The 17,451-nt window shown below is 46.6% G+C and overlaps 1 protein-coding gene across 1 annotated transcript in view; it reads right to left on the bottom strand.

The window, feature by feature from the left end:
- Window positions 1-1,257: 1,257 nt before the first annotated feature.
- Window positions 1,258-17,451, bottom strand: part of SNX9 (sorting nexin 9) — a 75,872-nt gene continuing 59,678 nt past the window's right edge. Inside the window, 9 exon segments of the mRNA XM_080941984.1 lie at window positions 1,258-2,709; window positions 4,579-4,670; window positions 5,519-5,633; window positions 6,618-6,707; window positions 8,372-8,448; window positions 10,504-10,581; window positions 12,136-12,239; window positions 12,642-12,745; window positions 14,326-14,456. Coding sequence (XP_080798110.1) covers window positions 2,662-2,709; window positions 4,579-4,670; window positions 5,519-5,633; window positions 6,618-6,707; window positions 8,372-8,448; window positions 10,504-10,581; window positions 12,136-12,239; window positions 12,642-12,745; window positions 14,326-14,456 — 839 coding nt within the window. The 3' untranslated portion in view covers window positions 1,258-2,661.

Genomic DNA, 17,451 nt, shown 5'->3' with positions numbered 1-17,451 from the left:
TGAAAATATTTTCAAGTTCTTGCACCAAATTCAAAGCAAAAGTATATATGTGTATGTTTTTGGTGTTCACAGAACTGTTTAGCCAATATATCAAAATGCACGAAATGACTTGCTTTAATTTGGGCTTGCTGTAATTAATGTAGAATGCTGCTGTGATTTGAAACACAGAATGGTAAACTTTCACCTTGAGGATCCCTATTTAACTCATTTATAATGTGAGGCTAAATGAGCTATTAAGATCAGTTTTTATTGTTAAATCCTGGCACACATCCTGTTTTTAATATCATAAACAACTTGACAGCATGTTGCAATCATGGAATATTTTCAGCGTTTGAGGAGGTGACAGATGGCTCTTATTGCTTTGAGAGGACCCAGGTTCAGCTCTCAGCATCCACACCGCAGCTAACAACCACCTGTAACTCCAACTCCAGGGAATCTGATGTCCCTCTTCCATCTCCCTGGGCACCATACAGGTGCAGACAAACACTCATGCATGTGAAATAAATCTAAAAGTTATATTTTCAATATTTGACCACTATTTAGTCATCTCACTTCTGAAAAGTAAATGGTGTTGACATAGCCAGCATTAGTACTTTTTTAAAATGTGAATGTGTTTGCCAGCATGCGTGTACGTCTGTGTACCACATACACATGCAAGGCTCCCAGAGGCCAGAAGAGGGAGTGATATCCCCTGGAACTGGACTTACAGAGAGTTCTGAGCTGCCATGTGCTGAGAGCCAGACCTGGGAACTCTGGAAGATCAGCCAGTGCTCTTAGCAGCTGAGCCATCTCCCCAGCCCCTGCCAAGATTTCTTAAAGTTCCTGTCTTACTGTACTTCTGTGGTGTCTGAAGTTGATTCAAGTAATTAATCTGAAGTCAAGCATCTAAACAAAAGAACCACTTTAGAAAAGGACGCACCTACCCCCATGGCAGCCTCACCCCCTTCCCCTCCCCCACCATGGCAGCCTCCACTGGACCACATCTGACTTTCATATTCCTCTTTACCTTTCAGCTCAAGAGCAGTTACCATGATTACTTCCTGCCTCTTCTCATGACCTCTTCTTAACTTTTCTAGGAGGAGGGCATGGGGTGTCTAGAGTTTGTGGCGTGCTTGCAAGACTGGTAACAGGGCTCAGGGAAAAGTTCATTAACTGGACCACTTCCAGCAGCTGGAAGAAAAAAAGTTCACAACAACAAAACCATGATCACACAAAATGCCGTAAAGAATTCTAAAAAAGTGCTCCAGGAATCTGCTGTACAGTTTTTAAAAACAATTTATTTATATATTGGCTTCTACATGCTCTTACATTTATGTAAAATATTTATACATGTTCTTTACAATTTGTACATATATTAAATGGCTGTATCATAAACACTGTCCTATGGAATTTTATAAAAGAAAAATCAAGTAGGGAAAAATGACTTAGAAAACATTAACAAACCCCTGATATTCACGAACAGGAAGTTCTCACGCTCACGCGCATTGGATTTCCTCAGCTACTTATTTTTGGTTTCATTCATTTACATTGGCCCGGACTTCCCATGTCTATAATATAATCATCAGGTCAGCAAAGTCACAGCAGAGGATCACATCATAAGGCAACTGTGGAAGGGGACACTGTCTGCAGGGAGGAGACAGCGTGTGCTCTGTGCTCTCAGGCCAAGAGCCATTCTCTGTCATCGGCTTGCTGCCACACATCCTGCCGCTCACTCTAGTCCTTTAACGTCCCTGCTCTCTGCGAGAACTCTGCTTTCATTGTTTGAGAGAATACTGACCAGCCTGCTGCTCCAAACCAGGAGGCCATGAGCACCTCTCCTATCTGCAGCTCCTCTCCCTCATCTAGTGGACAGCCGAGGGACTGAGAGCAAGGGGTGGGACTGGAATCAGGTGGCCACCCACCTGGGGTAGCGGGGACAAGACATCTTTTCTGACTTTCTCTTCTAGTGTAAAACACGCTTTACTGTGAGCTAGGAGGGGGCACGAAGAGTGCTGAGCTTCCTCAGAGCAGCACAGGGCACCAACCCTGGGCAGCACTGGGCAGGTGGGCTCTTATCTGCTGTGCCCACCTAAAGGGGCTGCTGATGGGCCACCCAGCACGAACCTTGAGGGTGGAGGTGAACTGGGCGCCCTCTTCGCTTCTCCATCCCGGGAGCACTTAACTGTAGCTATGCAGTTGAGGGTATGCAGACTCCCCTAAACAGACAAGGATCCCCAAAGGACTGAAAGAGTTATAAAAATATACAAAGATATATTTTTTATTCTGCCATTTTTCATATTTTTAAGAAAGCAATTAGTATTAATTATCTGACATTGGGTAAGAACTGGAAGATCATAGGTAATGTATAAATTACAATTCTATGTAAAATACCAGGAGGAGGAACCCCTATTTCTCCATTCAAAATCTTGATAAATTTAAGTATTTTCCAAAAATAGACATTTCCGTTGGGTAACCAATAAGTAGAAATGAACAAGGAAGGCCATCCCAAACAACAACGCATTTAGGCTGGCTAATGATGAAAACAGGTTTGTCAACTTCTTTCTTTTTGGTTTTCTTTTTTTCTCGCTCTTTCTCTGGTAGATGGGGGTGGGGAGAGGTTTGAATTGCATTGCCCCAGGTCAAAAAGAAGCACTTCAGAGTTCTCTTCTGTTTCATTCTGGTCTACATAACCGGGAAGCGGCCGAGGGCCTGCCTCAGCTTTTCGGCGATCTGGTGAAAAGACAGAGCAGTTGAGACATTTTCATCCCGAGATACTACAAATGCAATGTTCCATCCGCCCTCTTCCGAGTTACACATTAACTTGTCAGATCCTTTAGCTGGTCTGTTAGTCTCTTCAATAGCCACTGGGACTCTGCTGGAGGACCTTCGTCACCGCAGCCCTGCTGTTCTCTCTCAGTGGTGCCACAGTGTGTGAGAAACCCTGCCTCCTTGTCCACACCTGCCACTGCCAGGCCCTGCCTCATGGTGGGGACCACATTTTCAGACTAGCTCCTTCTCCAGAAAGCAGGATGATGGCTTGGGCTACCATGCCTGCCCAGAGTCCCCTTCTTTTCTGTGTAAGTATGAACACTCGAGACTCCCAGCTGTGGAGGTGGAAGGTGTGTGGAGTTTTGCATCTCTGACAGCCCAGGGTGCAGTGTGCCTCTGCTATATGCTCACGCCTCCCATAAGAATACTAGGTACTCCTTCAAGTCTCAGGTTCCTTATTCATCTTGGGGCCTTAAACATTTGGAGTAGGTTCAAGTATACAGTAGGTACTCATACATGCTCCATGTACAGAAATGTAAGTTTTTATAGTTTAAAGAGTATTTTCCTATAGGACAACAGTGGAAAATACATGGTTTTCTATGTTGAATTACAAGGTCAACAATCTTAGCACATGTGGACTTGATAAATCCAGTGTGAGGACCTTGAAAGCCGCCTTTCCAGTGTAGCCTACGGTGTCTAACAAGCAGAGGGGCCAAGCCCAGCAGTGACTGACAGGAAAGTAAAAAGAACACAGACAGCCATTGTGACAGAGAGCGCTCCTGAGTGAGTCCATCCCACGAGTATGCCTCCCCAACCAACTGCTGCCACAATTACACACAAGGTTTTAAATGTAAACACGTGTGTCTTATGTGTAATGTGAGTCGTGTGTTGGCAGCCTTTTTCAGAACTCACAAGGTATTTTCGGCAGAGTGCAACCCAAAAGCGACACATGTAGAGATGTGCGAGGGGGGCTAGCCTGTATCTCTGAATGCACATGGCTGAGTGCCAAGGCTACCTCAAGTGCCCACTGTCCTTACGGTGCTGCCCTGAAGGCTGAGTTCCAGCGGTAGCAACGAGAAGTGTGAAGTGCGGAATGAATGAACAAGGCAGAGGACGGCACACTTTACGCTTCTCTTTACCATTTGCCGAATGAAAATGTTTAAAACACTGTGTTATTTTGGTTTTCCTGAAGAGACTCCCTTGGTAATTATGAAACCTGGGTCACAAGCAGAGGATACCTTTGGTTCCTTCCCTACTGAAGAGGACACACCACTGGGTTGGCAGGGTGACCTCATCTCCTTTGGCTCTGTCCCTGGTTCATGGAGAGGACTGCTCAAGGCTTTACAACTAGAAACCAATGCCTGCTCTTCAAAGGGAAGCTTGAAATTTTCCAAAAATTGTACGTACTCATTTTGTTTTCTGGGTGATCTTTTGCCTGGAACTGTGGCATGAGTGTGGCTGGTGCCCACAGAGGTCAGAAGAGGGCATCAGATCCCCTGGAGCTGGAGTTACGGATGATTGTGACCCACAGTGTGATTGATGGAAACTGAACCTGGGTTTTCTGTGACAGCAGCAAGTGTCCTTAACCACTAAGCCATCTATCTATCTTTCTAGCCCCAGGGAAGCCTTTTTGATCCAATATTCCTCAGATGGAGTTTTAAGATTAAAAAAATAAAATCAAACCACTGAACTCTGTTCAAAATGTCACCCCCTTCGGTTTATCACTCAGGAGTAAAGATTACAGACTGATCAACTCTGTGTAGTCAAGGTCACCCCTCGTCTCCTCACATGTGTGCATGGGGATGTTGGGACGCTGAGAGGGACACTTACTGTCTCATAGAACTGGACTTGCTGCTCCAGGTAGAGGCGAATGACGCTGTTGTAATCGTAGATCCGGTTACTGTGGAAGTGATTCATCTCAGCTACAACAAAGTTATCACGGGTTAGTTTCCAGCAAGGACTTGAATGACAACATGAGATTTCTCTGCTTGGCTAAGACTCATGAGCAGGACTTAATCTGACTGCTTCTGTGCAGGGCCAGTTCTCAGCCCAACTCTATCATGAACCTAGAAATGCAGGCTGACACCAGCAGCAAGCGGCACTGTCTAGAAATGGGTGGCTGTCATCGATTAGCAGGGATTCCACTGATAGTCTGTCTGCTGAGGTACGTTCTGCCAGCTTCCCCAGACACAGCAACAGCCATTTGCTGCTCTTGTTGCTCTGACAACACGCACATCTCTAGAAATCAGTTGTTTTCTTTCTACTAACAGTAAATTATGTCTAAACCGGAACACAGAAGTGACAGACCTCTAGAAGCTGAACTTTTGGAATTTAAAATTTAGTAATTTATGCATTTTTAAATGTAGAAATGCTCTGTATACATGTACATGCTATAAGAGTGCAGCAGATTCCTTTAGCATGTGGTTACTTGGGAACTGAACTCAGGACCTCTGCAAGAACAGCCAGTGTGCTTCACTGCTGAGCCATCTCACCAGCTCTGAACTTCGGGATTTAATACAAGAGTATGATATTTAAGGCTATGAACAGAGTCTGTCAATAAGAAGTAACAATGTACAGGTAAAATCAAGCCATCACCCACAGTCGTCCCAAGTTCATCTGTACAATGAAATGCTACCTATGAGCAGACAGACACTTTAATTCGCTTTCAATTTCACTGGGACTCACATCTGGATTTCTGCCCAACAAGCAGGGTTGACACTGGGCTGGGAGCAGGTCTGCACAGTTAGTCAGGAACTGTTCACTTTCTTACCTTGCAAAGCATAGGACATGGTGCCAACTCGCTTCACCATCGTCTGCTTGTCTTGGGGGGTGATTTTACTAGTTGCAACTAGCTTATCGCTCTCTTTCACTTTTTCTATTGCTCCCTGGAAAACACAAATGTAAGTGTTTACGAAGGCAAAGCTAAAAGCCCTAGTCATTAGCTTAAGATGGAACAGTGCTGGCGCTGCAGGTGTGGTATGGAACCGGACATCCCAGGTCAATTCCCTCCAAGCTCCTCCTAAGCCAGAAGGCTGCTGCTCCTAGACAAATGCAATAAAGCTACAACCTGCAGCACTACACACTGTGATAAGAGAAACAAACAGAACTCTGTCCGTCCATGTCAGATTCTGCCCTGCCGGTGTCAAGTGCACACAGAGGAGTGGGCATGAGAGGACAGAAAGCCACGTGAGCCGTCCCACGTCCTCTCAGTTAGGAAACAGCATTTCTGAGCTGGTGCTTGGGTGTGCACACTGGAGCGCTTTACGCTGCTGTTTGTGAGGTGCTGCTGACCTAACTTCGTTCTCAGATGGAAGTGGCTGTGTGCACTGCCTCCAGCACACCACTTGGTATTCATGCCCGTCTGGTGTGTAAAGAGGCTCCACGCCTGAACCTCCAACTCTGCTGCCGTAAATGCTGACGAGAGCAGCCCTCCTGAGTCTCATATTACGTTATCTGAGTTACACAAAGATTCTTCATGGAGCACCACTAAGACCACAGACTAGCCCTTTGCAGAGATTTTCCTAACTAATCCAAGGGCACCTCGAGACACTAGAGTACCACAGAGACTCTGAGAGGAAATACTAACCAGAATTCAAACATGAAGATATACCAACCAAATTTTAAGTTCAGTTTTAAAACTTTATGATAGAAATTAGGTTACTATTTCATCTTCTGTTTGAGATGGGGTTCTCACTGTGTAGTCCTGTCTGGTTTGGAGCTTACTTTGTAAGTCAGGCTAGTCTCAAACTCACTGAGACCATGCACCGCCACACTCAGCTAGATTCTTTTCTCATGAAAAAAACTTAGGATCTAAACAACCGTGACAATGCTGTGTGCCCGGAAGTTTCTCCGAACACTGTGGCCCTTACCTTGTGGGCACCGATGATGTCCGGGAAGCAGCCGAGAAAGCCTCTGTACTCGTGGTTGCACTCCATCAGGAAGTGGAGGTCCTTCTTTGGCTATAACAAGACACAGGCTGGCTGTTACTGGTGGAGGGATTTAGAAAATCAAGGAGAAGAAACTAGTGAGGAGCGACGCCCACATCCTCCTGTGTGCCACCCAGTGGGGAGTGTTGCTTCTTTATTTAAATGCTCTCACTATTTAGAGTCTGGCTGGCCTGGATCTCAGTAAGTAGACCAGGCTGGTGTTGAGCTCACACAGATCTGCCTGCCTCTGGCTCCTGGGTGCTGGGTGCCTTCGCGTCCATCCATACTGCTTAGTTTTGGTTGTCAACTTGACACAACCTAGAGTCATGCCAGAAGAGGGAGTCTCAGCTTACTGCCTGGATCAGACTGGCTTGAGGGGTGTCTGGTTGCTACTCTGTGTGAGGCCAGCCCACTATGGGAGGTCCTTGGCTAGGAAGGCATGGATGTCAGAGGGAGAGACAACCAGGGGCTTCCAGAGCTTCTGCCTCAATTCCCGTCCTGACATCCCTGTGAGTGACTATGACCTGAAACTATGAGCCAAATCAGCCTGCCCTTCCCAAGCTGCTGTTGGTCTTGGTCAGATGTTTTAGAATAGCAACAGAAAGCAAATCGAATGCTTTCTGTTGGAAAAAGTGTCCTAGGTGGTAAGCACTTGGATTGGCTCTCCTAATAGAGTGCAATCCTTTGAGTCTACTACATTCTGAGTCTCCTTTTGTGAAGAAAGTGATAAATCATTTTGAGGTTAACTAGGTATTTACATTATACTATCAGGGAAATTTTTGTTAATATTATATATTTTTAGATAATATTTCACATTCTTTAAAAATCATTTATTTATTTATATCCCAAATGCTGCCCCCCCCTTGTAGTCTCCTCTCACAGAGTTCCTCTCCCAATCCACTCTCCCCTTCACCTCAGAGAGGGCAGCCCTTCCCAAATGCCCTCATCCTGGTGCATCAAGTCTGTGCAGGATTAGGTGCATCCTCTCCCACTGAGGCCAGACATGGTAGCCCTCTGCTACATATGTGCTGGGGGCCGTTTTTAATCAATAAAATATAGGCATAAAATTGTAACAAGCAAAAATGTTTAATGCCTACATTTTAATAGACAATATAAAAATATCACCCACACTCCTGAGGCTCATCCAAGACTCTCCACAGATGAGGAACACAAGCTTAGAGACGGTAGGCAGCAGTGTAAGGTCTAAGCCAGGGCTCCTTGTCATTCTAGTTTATGGCCGAGAGTGAGCCAGAGGCACTGATGCCAACTCAATTCACATCCCAAAACTTCTTTGGAGGGTGTTAGGATCAAATTCTGGGCCTTACAAGTATGACTAGCAATCTAGGCCAATTACCACTGAACCACAGACTCTTGCCTCATTTAGATTCTTTTTCTATGTCTTTTAAAGAAAGGGTCTTACTCTCTAACTGAAATCAGCTTAGAACTCACCATATAGCCCTGCTAGCCTTGAACCCAACGCTATCCATCCCCTTACTCCAGCCTCCCACATTCTAGTATTATAGGTGTAAGCTATTTAGCTTCATGTGGATTTCTTAATGAGACAACTTTCCACTGTGGCTTAACTGAAAAAACATTATCACTTAATAAAATGAACAAACCCCCACAGAAACAGAAAGAGGATAGCTGTTTGGGATTAAATAACAAATGTGTTGTTGGGCAGTGTGACCCAGTAGTACCTGCTCTGCCACAAGGCTGGCGATCTCCTCGTACGTCTTCCCGGCTTCCGTAATTGCATCGTTAAGGTCTGTCTCTCCTGAAATAGATTGCAATCTTGGAAGCAACTATAGTATGTTACACATATTTCCCTTACACTTAAGGTTTTTGTTACAGACTTTATTGATAGCTTTTAGTGCAGAAAATTTAAAAACTGTCAAAGTTGGTGAGAATCCCCATCCCCATCCTTTGGCTCCCAAATGGCAGATGGTGGCTGTGCTGGCTAGCTTTAATGTCAACTTGACATAAGCTGTAGAGTCACTGAAGGAAGAAACCTCAGCTGAGAAAATGTTATTAGGTTGGCCTCAGGTGCATTTTCCTTGCTAATGACCAATGTGGGAGGGCCCAGCTCACCGTGGGTGGTTCCACCCCCTAGGCTGGTGGTCCTGGGTGCTATACAAAAGGAGGGTGGGCTAGCTATGAGTCACAGGCTAGTAAACAGAGTTCTTCCATGGCATCTGCAACAGTTTCTGCCCTGACTTTCCTCAGTGATGAACTGAGAAGTGGAACTATAAGCTAAAACAAATGCTTCCCTCTCAGTGGTCTTGGCCACGGTGTTTGGTCACAGCAATAGAAGTCCTAACTAAGACAGTGGCCAGCGTTTCCCATCTATACTCTGTGTTCCCTTTTCCCCTTTTCTTGGGATATACATCATTTTCTATGCAATCTTTAAAGATAAGGACCATGTAAAGAACAAGGACACTGCGCTGCACACAGGAAAAGGTCACTGCTTTGCTCTCAGGAGGAGCCAGTGTGTGGCCTCCAGCACCTCAGGCAGGCTCTCTGAGAGCCAGGGTGCAAAGGAGTGTACACAAGACAGGATGTGTGCTTCTTAACTTGGGGCTTTATCATCCCTGTCTTTTGTGGGGTGTTAGGAATATAAGTCATGCATGCCCTTGGGCTCACTCTAGACTCAGCTTCTGTGGTAACACACACCCCTCTGTCCCTCTCTTCCCTCACATGGGCCACCAGGCTTGGAGGCTTAACGAGAGGCAGAATCAGTTTCTGGCTAAGTCTGGCCAGAAGTGACCTCGATTATCTCTGACAGAACTGCACCTTTCTCTTCCGTCCCTCCTTGGTTCCTTGTTAAAACCTTTCTTTGCCAAGCTTCTGCCCACCACCAAGTGTCATCTGAACAGGAACAGCAGCTCCAATGCTTGGGCCTTTGTTACAGTTTCAGACCTGCAGAGGGCGCCCATGCTCCCTCGAAGGCACTGGGCTTATATGTTCAGTATTTTATTAATCCGGTGTGCAAAGACTGCTATGCTCCACTCCGTGGCCATTACTGTTTTCACCAAGGGCCCAACTGTCTTCCCTTGGGCAGGGGAAGGCTCCTCAAATGGGCATCTGAGGGAGGCACCTGGCTCATTTGGAGAAGAGTGCTAGGAGACACGCTGTACTCCATGAAGATGTCCTAACATCTCACGCTTGTCTTCCATGGGAGGCTCCCCAGGAGAGACTATGGAATGTTTGACGGCTTGGCAGGGTCATGCCAGCAATTCTTACACTGTTCTAGTGTTGCTACCCATACTTCGTGGATGCAGCCAAAGATTTACCCGCTGTAATCATGGCAGTCTTAGGAATCAAGCTCACTTAAATGATTAGACCAAGCTGTGCAGGACTGATCTAAGATAGTTAGTGCCCAACACCACTGAGCACACTCTCTTAACAGAGGCCAACCAGAGGAACTTGAATAACTCTTTAAGAACAGCAGTTTTAATACGCGTAGTGATACACATCCTGAGATATACTGAGCACGTTTAATACTTGCCAGAGTGCCCAGTACAATATATACATATCGACTGCACACTGATTGACAGGATGGCAGTACAGGCAGCTCTTGTGCCTTCAGCAGGAGCCCTGAGCCTCTCTCTGCTGCACCACCTTCTCCTTCCTCTGCTCAGGAAGAGTAAGTCCTAGCACTGTAAATTACAGCAGGGTGACAGTCCTCCAGAGCCTACTGTATACTGAATGGGGATCCACAAGAGAAGCGCCGGGGCTTTATACATACAATTCTAAGTTGAGCAAACACCTCTAACGCTGACATGTTCCACATATAATACACACACGTGCTCAAGTAATTCTACAGCCATACCTTGATAACCGCTGGAGCTGAATACTGCTGCTAAGCTCTGCAGAGCCTTCCCTATCTTCTGATACTCCTTGGGCAAGGCTGGAAGGAATTGATAAGTGATTAGTTCTCGGAGCAGTCTGATATGCATTCACAGTTCTCTGGCAGTGACTTAGAAAAAAATAACATTCAAATGACTGAAAATAGCATTTATTCTTTAGAGAAATACTAATGAACTGATTTCCCAACTACTGATTTCTTTATTATTTTAACTGGTTGCTAAACTAGCAGTGGATTTTAGTGGATTAACCCCCCCCACACACACACACACTCATTTACTGGATGGATGGAGCACAGGGAAGAGGGCTCACTTACAAGACTCCTAGCTTTCAAAGCCCTTTCAAGTGCATGTGGCCATCACAGTGACCAGAGATGCCCTCTCCATATGGAAGGTTTGGCCATATGGCTCAGTGCAGCGACAGAGGCTCAGGAGGGGGAGATATGAGGTCTGTCTACGCGACACCGGTGGGTCCAGGCTTGGATCTGAGGAGCATCCTGGAGGGCCTTCAGAAAGAAGCCACTGCTGAGCTCGGCCACAGGGTCATTTCAGTGATGTGTTTACTCTGGATCTCTGCCCTGCCTGCTTCTGTGCTATTTACTAATACAGTTTTCTCTGTACAGATAGAGACTACGATAAACTTCTGTCTGTGCAGCTAAAACAAGCCATTGCTTTTAAAGTTAATTCTCCGTTTGTATTTCGTTGCTTGCTTTCTTCTCATTTTTCTTTCTTCTTTCTGTCATGCTGGGGACTGAGCCCAGGGCTCTCAGTGCTGTTCACCTCACGTCTTCCCGGGCCTTCCTCTACTGCCCCTGCATGCCTCACTTATTCGGTACTGGGAGCACACACTTGCACAATTTTGGGAATGAGGGGGGGGAGTTTGGCAACATGACAGTCCACACATAAAGGACAGGAATAGAGAAATTCTTAATCCCAGGGAGGATGAGCAGGACCATGGCTAATGATGTACCACATCCCTCTGTAGTGGCCTAGGCAGCCCCAGGCTGGGCTGGGCGGCGCATGTTTGTAATTACACATATCACCTGAGAGGGTAAAGCCGGGCAACCAAGGAGTGTTAGGAGCCAGCTTGGACTATACAGACCCTTCTCAAATACTAAAGCAAAGCAAAATAAAGCCAATCAAACAGGAAATACCCTCTAAACATGCAGAAAGATGAACTTCCCAGAGATTACTCAAATGACCAGACCTTAAGCTTAAGTTAGTATGGTGAGTTTTTATGACATTTCTTTTTTTAAGATTATATGTACATGTATATGTATATGCATATGTATATGTGTGTACACTGTAGCTGTCTTCAGACACACCAGACGAGGGCATCAGATCTCATTACAGGTGGTTGTGAGCCACCATGTGGTTTCTGGGATTTGAACTCAGGATCTCTGAAAGAGCAGCTAATGTTCTTAACCACTGAGCCATCCCTCCAGCCCTTTCATGACATTTCTTGAGCTTCCTTTGTGACATTCAATTGTCTGGCTTTAACCAGTGTGAAGTAAGGTCAGGTGAGGCTGAGTGCCACTGCTTGGTTCAGCCCCTCGTGCTGGGCCAGGGCCCTGTGAAGACCGAGTTGCAGCACTTACGCCCTGTGCAGCGCTTCCAGTGCTCCTGCCCCACCGTCAGCAGCTCCTTCACGCCATCGTCCATGGCCTTGGTGAACTTCCCCACGGCGTCACACTTCTGTTCTCTGGGAGCAGAGACAGCTGTCAGCAATGTCATTTCAGCCATGCAGAGAAACACAGACCAAACACAATGTCTGGCCAGCTTGAGGCCATGGGTTTGATCCCAAGTACTACCACAAAAGAGCTTCCTGAGTTGTCAGGCGTTCTACAGAGGTCGGTGGCTCTGTGTCACCTCAGCTCATCAGACTTACCGAAGACAACCAGCATTATGTCAACGATGGAACGGACCTTGAGGAAGTGGGGCTTAACCCGCTGAGTCGGGTGGGATTTCTGGGGACACCATCTAACTGCAAACCCCATTTAGCCACATATTTCTTCCTCAACATGTGAATTATGGCTGCTGCAGCCCTGGCCGCAACAGTGAGCTAAGGAGGCATGCAGACGGAAGAGAAGGAAGGGGTGCTTACATTTCTATCAAATCCAAGTCAGGAGCCTCTGGTTCCATGGTGGAAAATATCATGACTCCCACCAGCTCGTCTTTCTCAGCCTTCCTCTTTCCAGTCTTCCACTCCTAAAAGTGAAACACAGGAGCGTTACAACTGTTAGCAGTGGCTCGCTCTCCACATCTCTGAGAAGCAGGAGCAGCTCCGGAACTGAATCCCTGTCTCCTGACTCAGCACCACAGGCCTAGCATACCTTAGCATCGCCACACAGGTACAGACAGTTCTTAGGAGACATGTCTCTTAGAGTGGACAGACTCAGCCACATTCCTTTTGCAATGGCTTCCAATATAAACAGACTATAAATACCCTCTATGAGACTCTTTGACAAAATTAGCTGTTTTGTCTCTTTGAAAAGATATTAATTGTTCATGTTCTATGTGTGTGGGCCTGGGTGTAAGAGTGTGCACTATGTGAACAGGCACTGAGTAAGGGCACGGGACCCATGGGCCTTGCAGATCAGGTGAGGCTGTCCGGCCAGTGAGGCCCACTTCTCTCTGCTTCCTTTGGGATGCCAAGGGCCTGACACCACGCCTGACTTGCTCTCCTTGGTGTCTTTCTGGCCTTCCCCAGCCCCATTATTGAGCCTCTTGGCTACTCTTTTCCTTTCATTTTACACACATGACGTCTTAATTAGGTTCTTCTACAATTGATTTAACACAAAAATAACTTGGTAACATTTTCCCCTAGGTTATACTATATTAGCGCTTGCTGTTACTTCTGAACTGACCCCTAGTTTCACTCTTCAGTGTAAAGTTACAAAGGAAAGATCTCTGGAGATAATGGATACGGTGAGGAACAGTGTGAGCCATCAGGAGAGGGCTACTTCCAAAGCCAACAAGGAGAAGCCAGAAGCAGCTTTGCCGTGCTTTTCACAAGGAACAGAGGAGCACTGGCTGAGTACCTGCTAGGGAGTAGAGAGAGACCAGCCTTTGCTGTGGACTTACAACCCCTCCTATGGCTGATCATCTTGGCTCCTACTTCCTTCATGGTGCTGAGGCATTGGGAGCCCAGAGACTCAGATAACATATGTAGCCCATTCTCAAGGACCACATTTGGGGTTTATCCTCCCCATACCCGGGTGTGGTGTGTGTGTGTGTGTGTGTGTGTGTGTGTTTGTGTGTGTGTGTACATGTGCCAGCACACATGTGAAAGGCAGAGGCTGCCTTGGGTAGCCTGCTCTGACACCTTACAGCTTATTCCTGAGACACAGCCTGTCACTGACCCTGAGCTAGGATGGCAGTCAGCTAGTTCCAACAGTCTGTTTCCACACCTCAAAGTGCTGGGGTTACGGGTATGTGCTGTAACGTGGGCAGCGGGGGATCTGAACTCAGGTCCTCATGTTTCTGTATCAAGTGTTCTTTCCGAGCCCTGAGCTCATTTTAAAGAGCAGGCTGGAAACCACGTCATGTCTAAGCATATTTGTTCTTCATCTGTGCCCCACCCACCCCGGGCTGACTGCTCCAGAACAGAAGCCTGAGGCTTCTCACTGCACAGCTCTCCTCCGACATCTGGGACTTGGGTTTCTGTCCCTTGTTTCGGGAGCAGGACTGACAGATAACCAACACTGCTTTGGCTCGTTTCAGACGTGAATTCACTGCGACTGTGCCAGCAGTGCTTCCCTGTGACCACAGTCCTAGGCTACACCTGCCTTCTCATCTCGGAAATTCAGGAACTGCTGGAAAACTTCACTTTCTGACACCACGGGGTGCCGGCACATCCTGGTCATCCAGGCCTGGAGCCGCTCCATACGCATTTTGATAAATTCCTCTTCAAAGCGACCTAGAAGAGAAACACCAAGAGTGATGGCGCACAATTCTTTCTACAGAGCATTATACTGTGGCGCCGGTGACCACTGGATACTTGGCAGAAAGCCCACATGTGTTTATGGAGGCCACAGGACAATGATGAGCATCTTGCCCCATCACTCTGTGCCTTGTCCCTTTGAGACAGGTCTGTCACTGAACCTAAAGCCAGGCTGGCAGCCATATGCCTCAGCCCTCCTCCTGTCTCCACCAGCACAGTTAGAGCTAAGTTACAGCACTGTGCGGCAGGGCATGCCTGGCTTCTTATATAAGTGCTGGAGATTTGAGCGCAGGTCCTTGTTTTCAAGAATAAAATCCCAGGGCTGGAGAGATGGCTCAGTGCCTATGGGCACTAACTACTCTTTCAGATGACCCCAGTCTGGTTCCCAGCACCTACATGGTGGCCCCCAACCACCTACAATGTCAGTGATCTGAAAGCTCTTCTGACCTCCATGGGCTGTTCTAGGGGATCCAGGGCTTCTTATGCATGTGCACATGCACATACACACACTCAGGCACATACACACGATACACACATTTTATAAACGAGTGAAGTTTCCATTTAACACAGTAACAAATATCAGTGTTGGTAAGACTAACAACGTCAACTGCAAAGGTGTTGCAAAGAAACATCCCAAATGCAAAAATATCTCTAGTTTATAAACTAGAGGCCAGCTCCTGGGCAGGTTATGGGCAATACAGGAGTGGTAAGTGAAAGCCAACATGTCATTCTTATAAGAAAACGAGGATTTAAGAGCTACATAACATGTCTAGTTGTAATGTAATACTATAAAGCACATGGGTACTTAACATTTATACTCAGTACTCTGGTAAAGTAACTAACACGTCTATAATACAGCACACAGGAGGCTATCAGAAAAAGTTAGTGGCCAGCCTAGGTTACACAGGCAAACCTTACCTAAAAATTAAACAAACACCCCATAAACACATGCATGCACCCACGCACGCACGCACGCACGCAGAGGTGGGGGTGGTGAGGGGGCGAGTGTGCAAGCTCCCTGGAGACTGTAACTTTGCTCTCACTGTGCTGCTGTTTTTAGTTAGTACTTTGTTTTGGTTAGTTTTATGTGTGTGAGTGTTAGCCTGCACATGTCCATGTACCACATGTGTCCCTGTGCCCAAGAGGCCAGAAGATGGTGTCAGACCCCATTGGAACCAGTTTATGGGCAACTGTGAGCCACCATCTGAGTGCTGGGAACTGAACACAGGTTCTATGAAAAGCAGCAAGTGCTCTGCTACTGAGCCATCTCTCCCGCCCCTCGATTTTGTCTTAAGTTACATGGCAAAGGCAGTCATCCCATGACCACACCTACTTAACAGCCCGCTCACACAACTGTTCCTGTTTTACAGGTAGAGAGCTTGGCAGGCCTGACACAGCCAACATCAATCAAGCAGAGACTTTAGGATCCCATGAAACAAACTCAGCATCAGCCGAGAGTCTGAAGACAGGAAAGCACAGCTCGGGGAGGACCTCAACTAACCATATCCCCAAGAACCAACAGGAAGCTGTATAATGCCAATAAAACAACCGCAGCCCTGCTCTGGAAGTCAGCAAAGACAAACAGCCACCCGACAGTGTCTTTTGCTGGAAAAACTGCTCGATTCCCACCAAGAACAACAAGCGGCTGTTCCTCTCTGCTCCTCTATACCTCCCTAATCCTCAGAGGCCATGCCTGACAAAGCTGACTGGAGATCAGCCGTAGAGATCAGCTGTAGTGTCTCTGCCACAGGAGGAAAAGGCTCTCATGTGGAACAAAGGAGAGATGACCATGCTCACTGGCACTGGTGGCAAGGCCAACCTTGGAGGTGACAAGGGAGAGCCAGTGGCTTAGCCAAGGTGGCAGAACCAAGCACATGCTAGGCTGAAGTTCTTTAGATCAGGGGGACCATCATGCTCCTGCCCAACCACGAGACTGAGCACATGCAAGGAAGACAGAAAAGGGCCGAGGTAGGAAGTGAGGCATGGTAGCTAAGGCAGCAGGATTACCTGAGTCCACAAGTTTGGGGCAAGCCTGGGTGTTAGTTTTGATGTTTTTTTTTTTTTTAAATTTCTTTTTAATAAGAGTTTTTTAAATGTTTTAATCTCTCTTTTAGCCCACCACTCACCAGATGTAGTGAAAAAGAAAAGTTATTAGAATATGTGGGAAGTGGATCTGTTTAAAAATGTTCTTTGGAGCAAATCCAATCTGCGTTGTCAGGATATTTATCAGCTGCCTAGTTTAGTAGTTAAGACAGCAAATAGGAATTAGCATCGGCGGTCCAACCTCCCTCTGCCAAACCAGCACAAGTCAGCAGAAACGACCAAGAGATATCCTTTGCTGCCATGTGTCTCTCGACAAAGTGAAGATCAGTGAGGACGTGAGACCACTGACTGTTGTGAAGCTTGCTACGTAAGCGCCCTGTCACGGTAGGTTGGGTTTATTTATCCCTCCAAACATCATGTGTCCTCCTGTGTATCTTGCCTCAGCACCTGAGTCTGTCTTAGCAAAATTCTATGTGAGCCTGTCTCAGCAGACGTCACTCTGCCAATTGGCCCAAGTCATTGCCAGAACACCACCAGAAGGTTTTTGTTTAGTTTTGCTTTGTTTTGCTTTATGAAGTCACTATAAATGATGACCATTACGGAATGGCAAGGTGTACCAGTCTTGCATCGTTCAATGTCTGCTGGGTCCTTTCACGTGTTTGCTTTAGCAAAACATTCCTTCTTATGTCTGCCTTAGGGAAACATCCTCTCTCCTGTAACTACTTCAGGCAAACACTCCTTCGTCTGTCTGCCCTAGCAAAACACCTTCTGACCGAAGAAAACCGTAAGTTTCCACTGCACCTGAGCAAGTCAGTAAAAACTTATTTCCACAAACAAAAACATACTACCCCTCCTAAACAAAAATAAAAATAAAAAAGGAAGAACTAGAAGATAAAGGCCAGGGGTCACTTGACCTGAGCTCTGAATG

The sequence above is a fragment of the Micromys minutus genome (assembly GCF_963924665.1).
Source record: "Micromys minutus genome assembly, chromosome: 30".
NCBI lineage: Eukaryota > Metazoa > Chordata > Mammalia > Rodentia > Muridae > Micromys > Micromys minutus.
The sequence above is the reverse complement of the archived record's forward strand: the minus strand, read 5'-3'. Positions and strand labels throughout refer to the sequence as shown.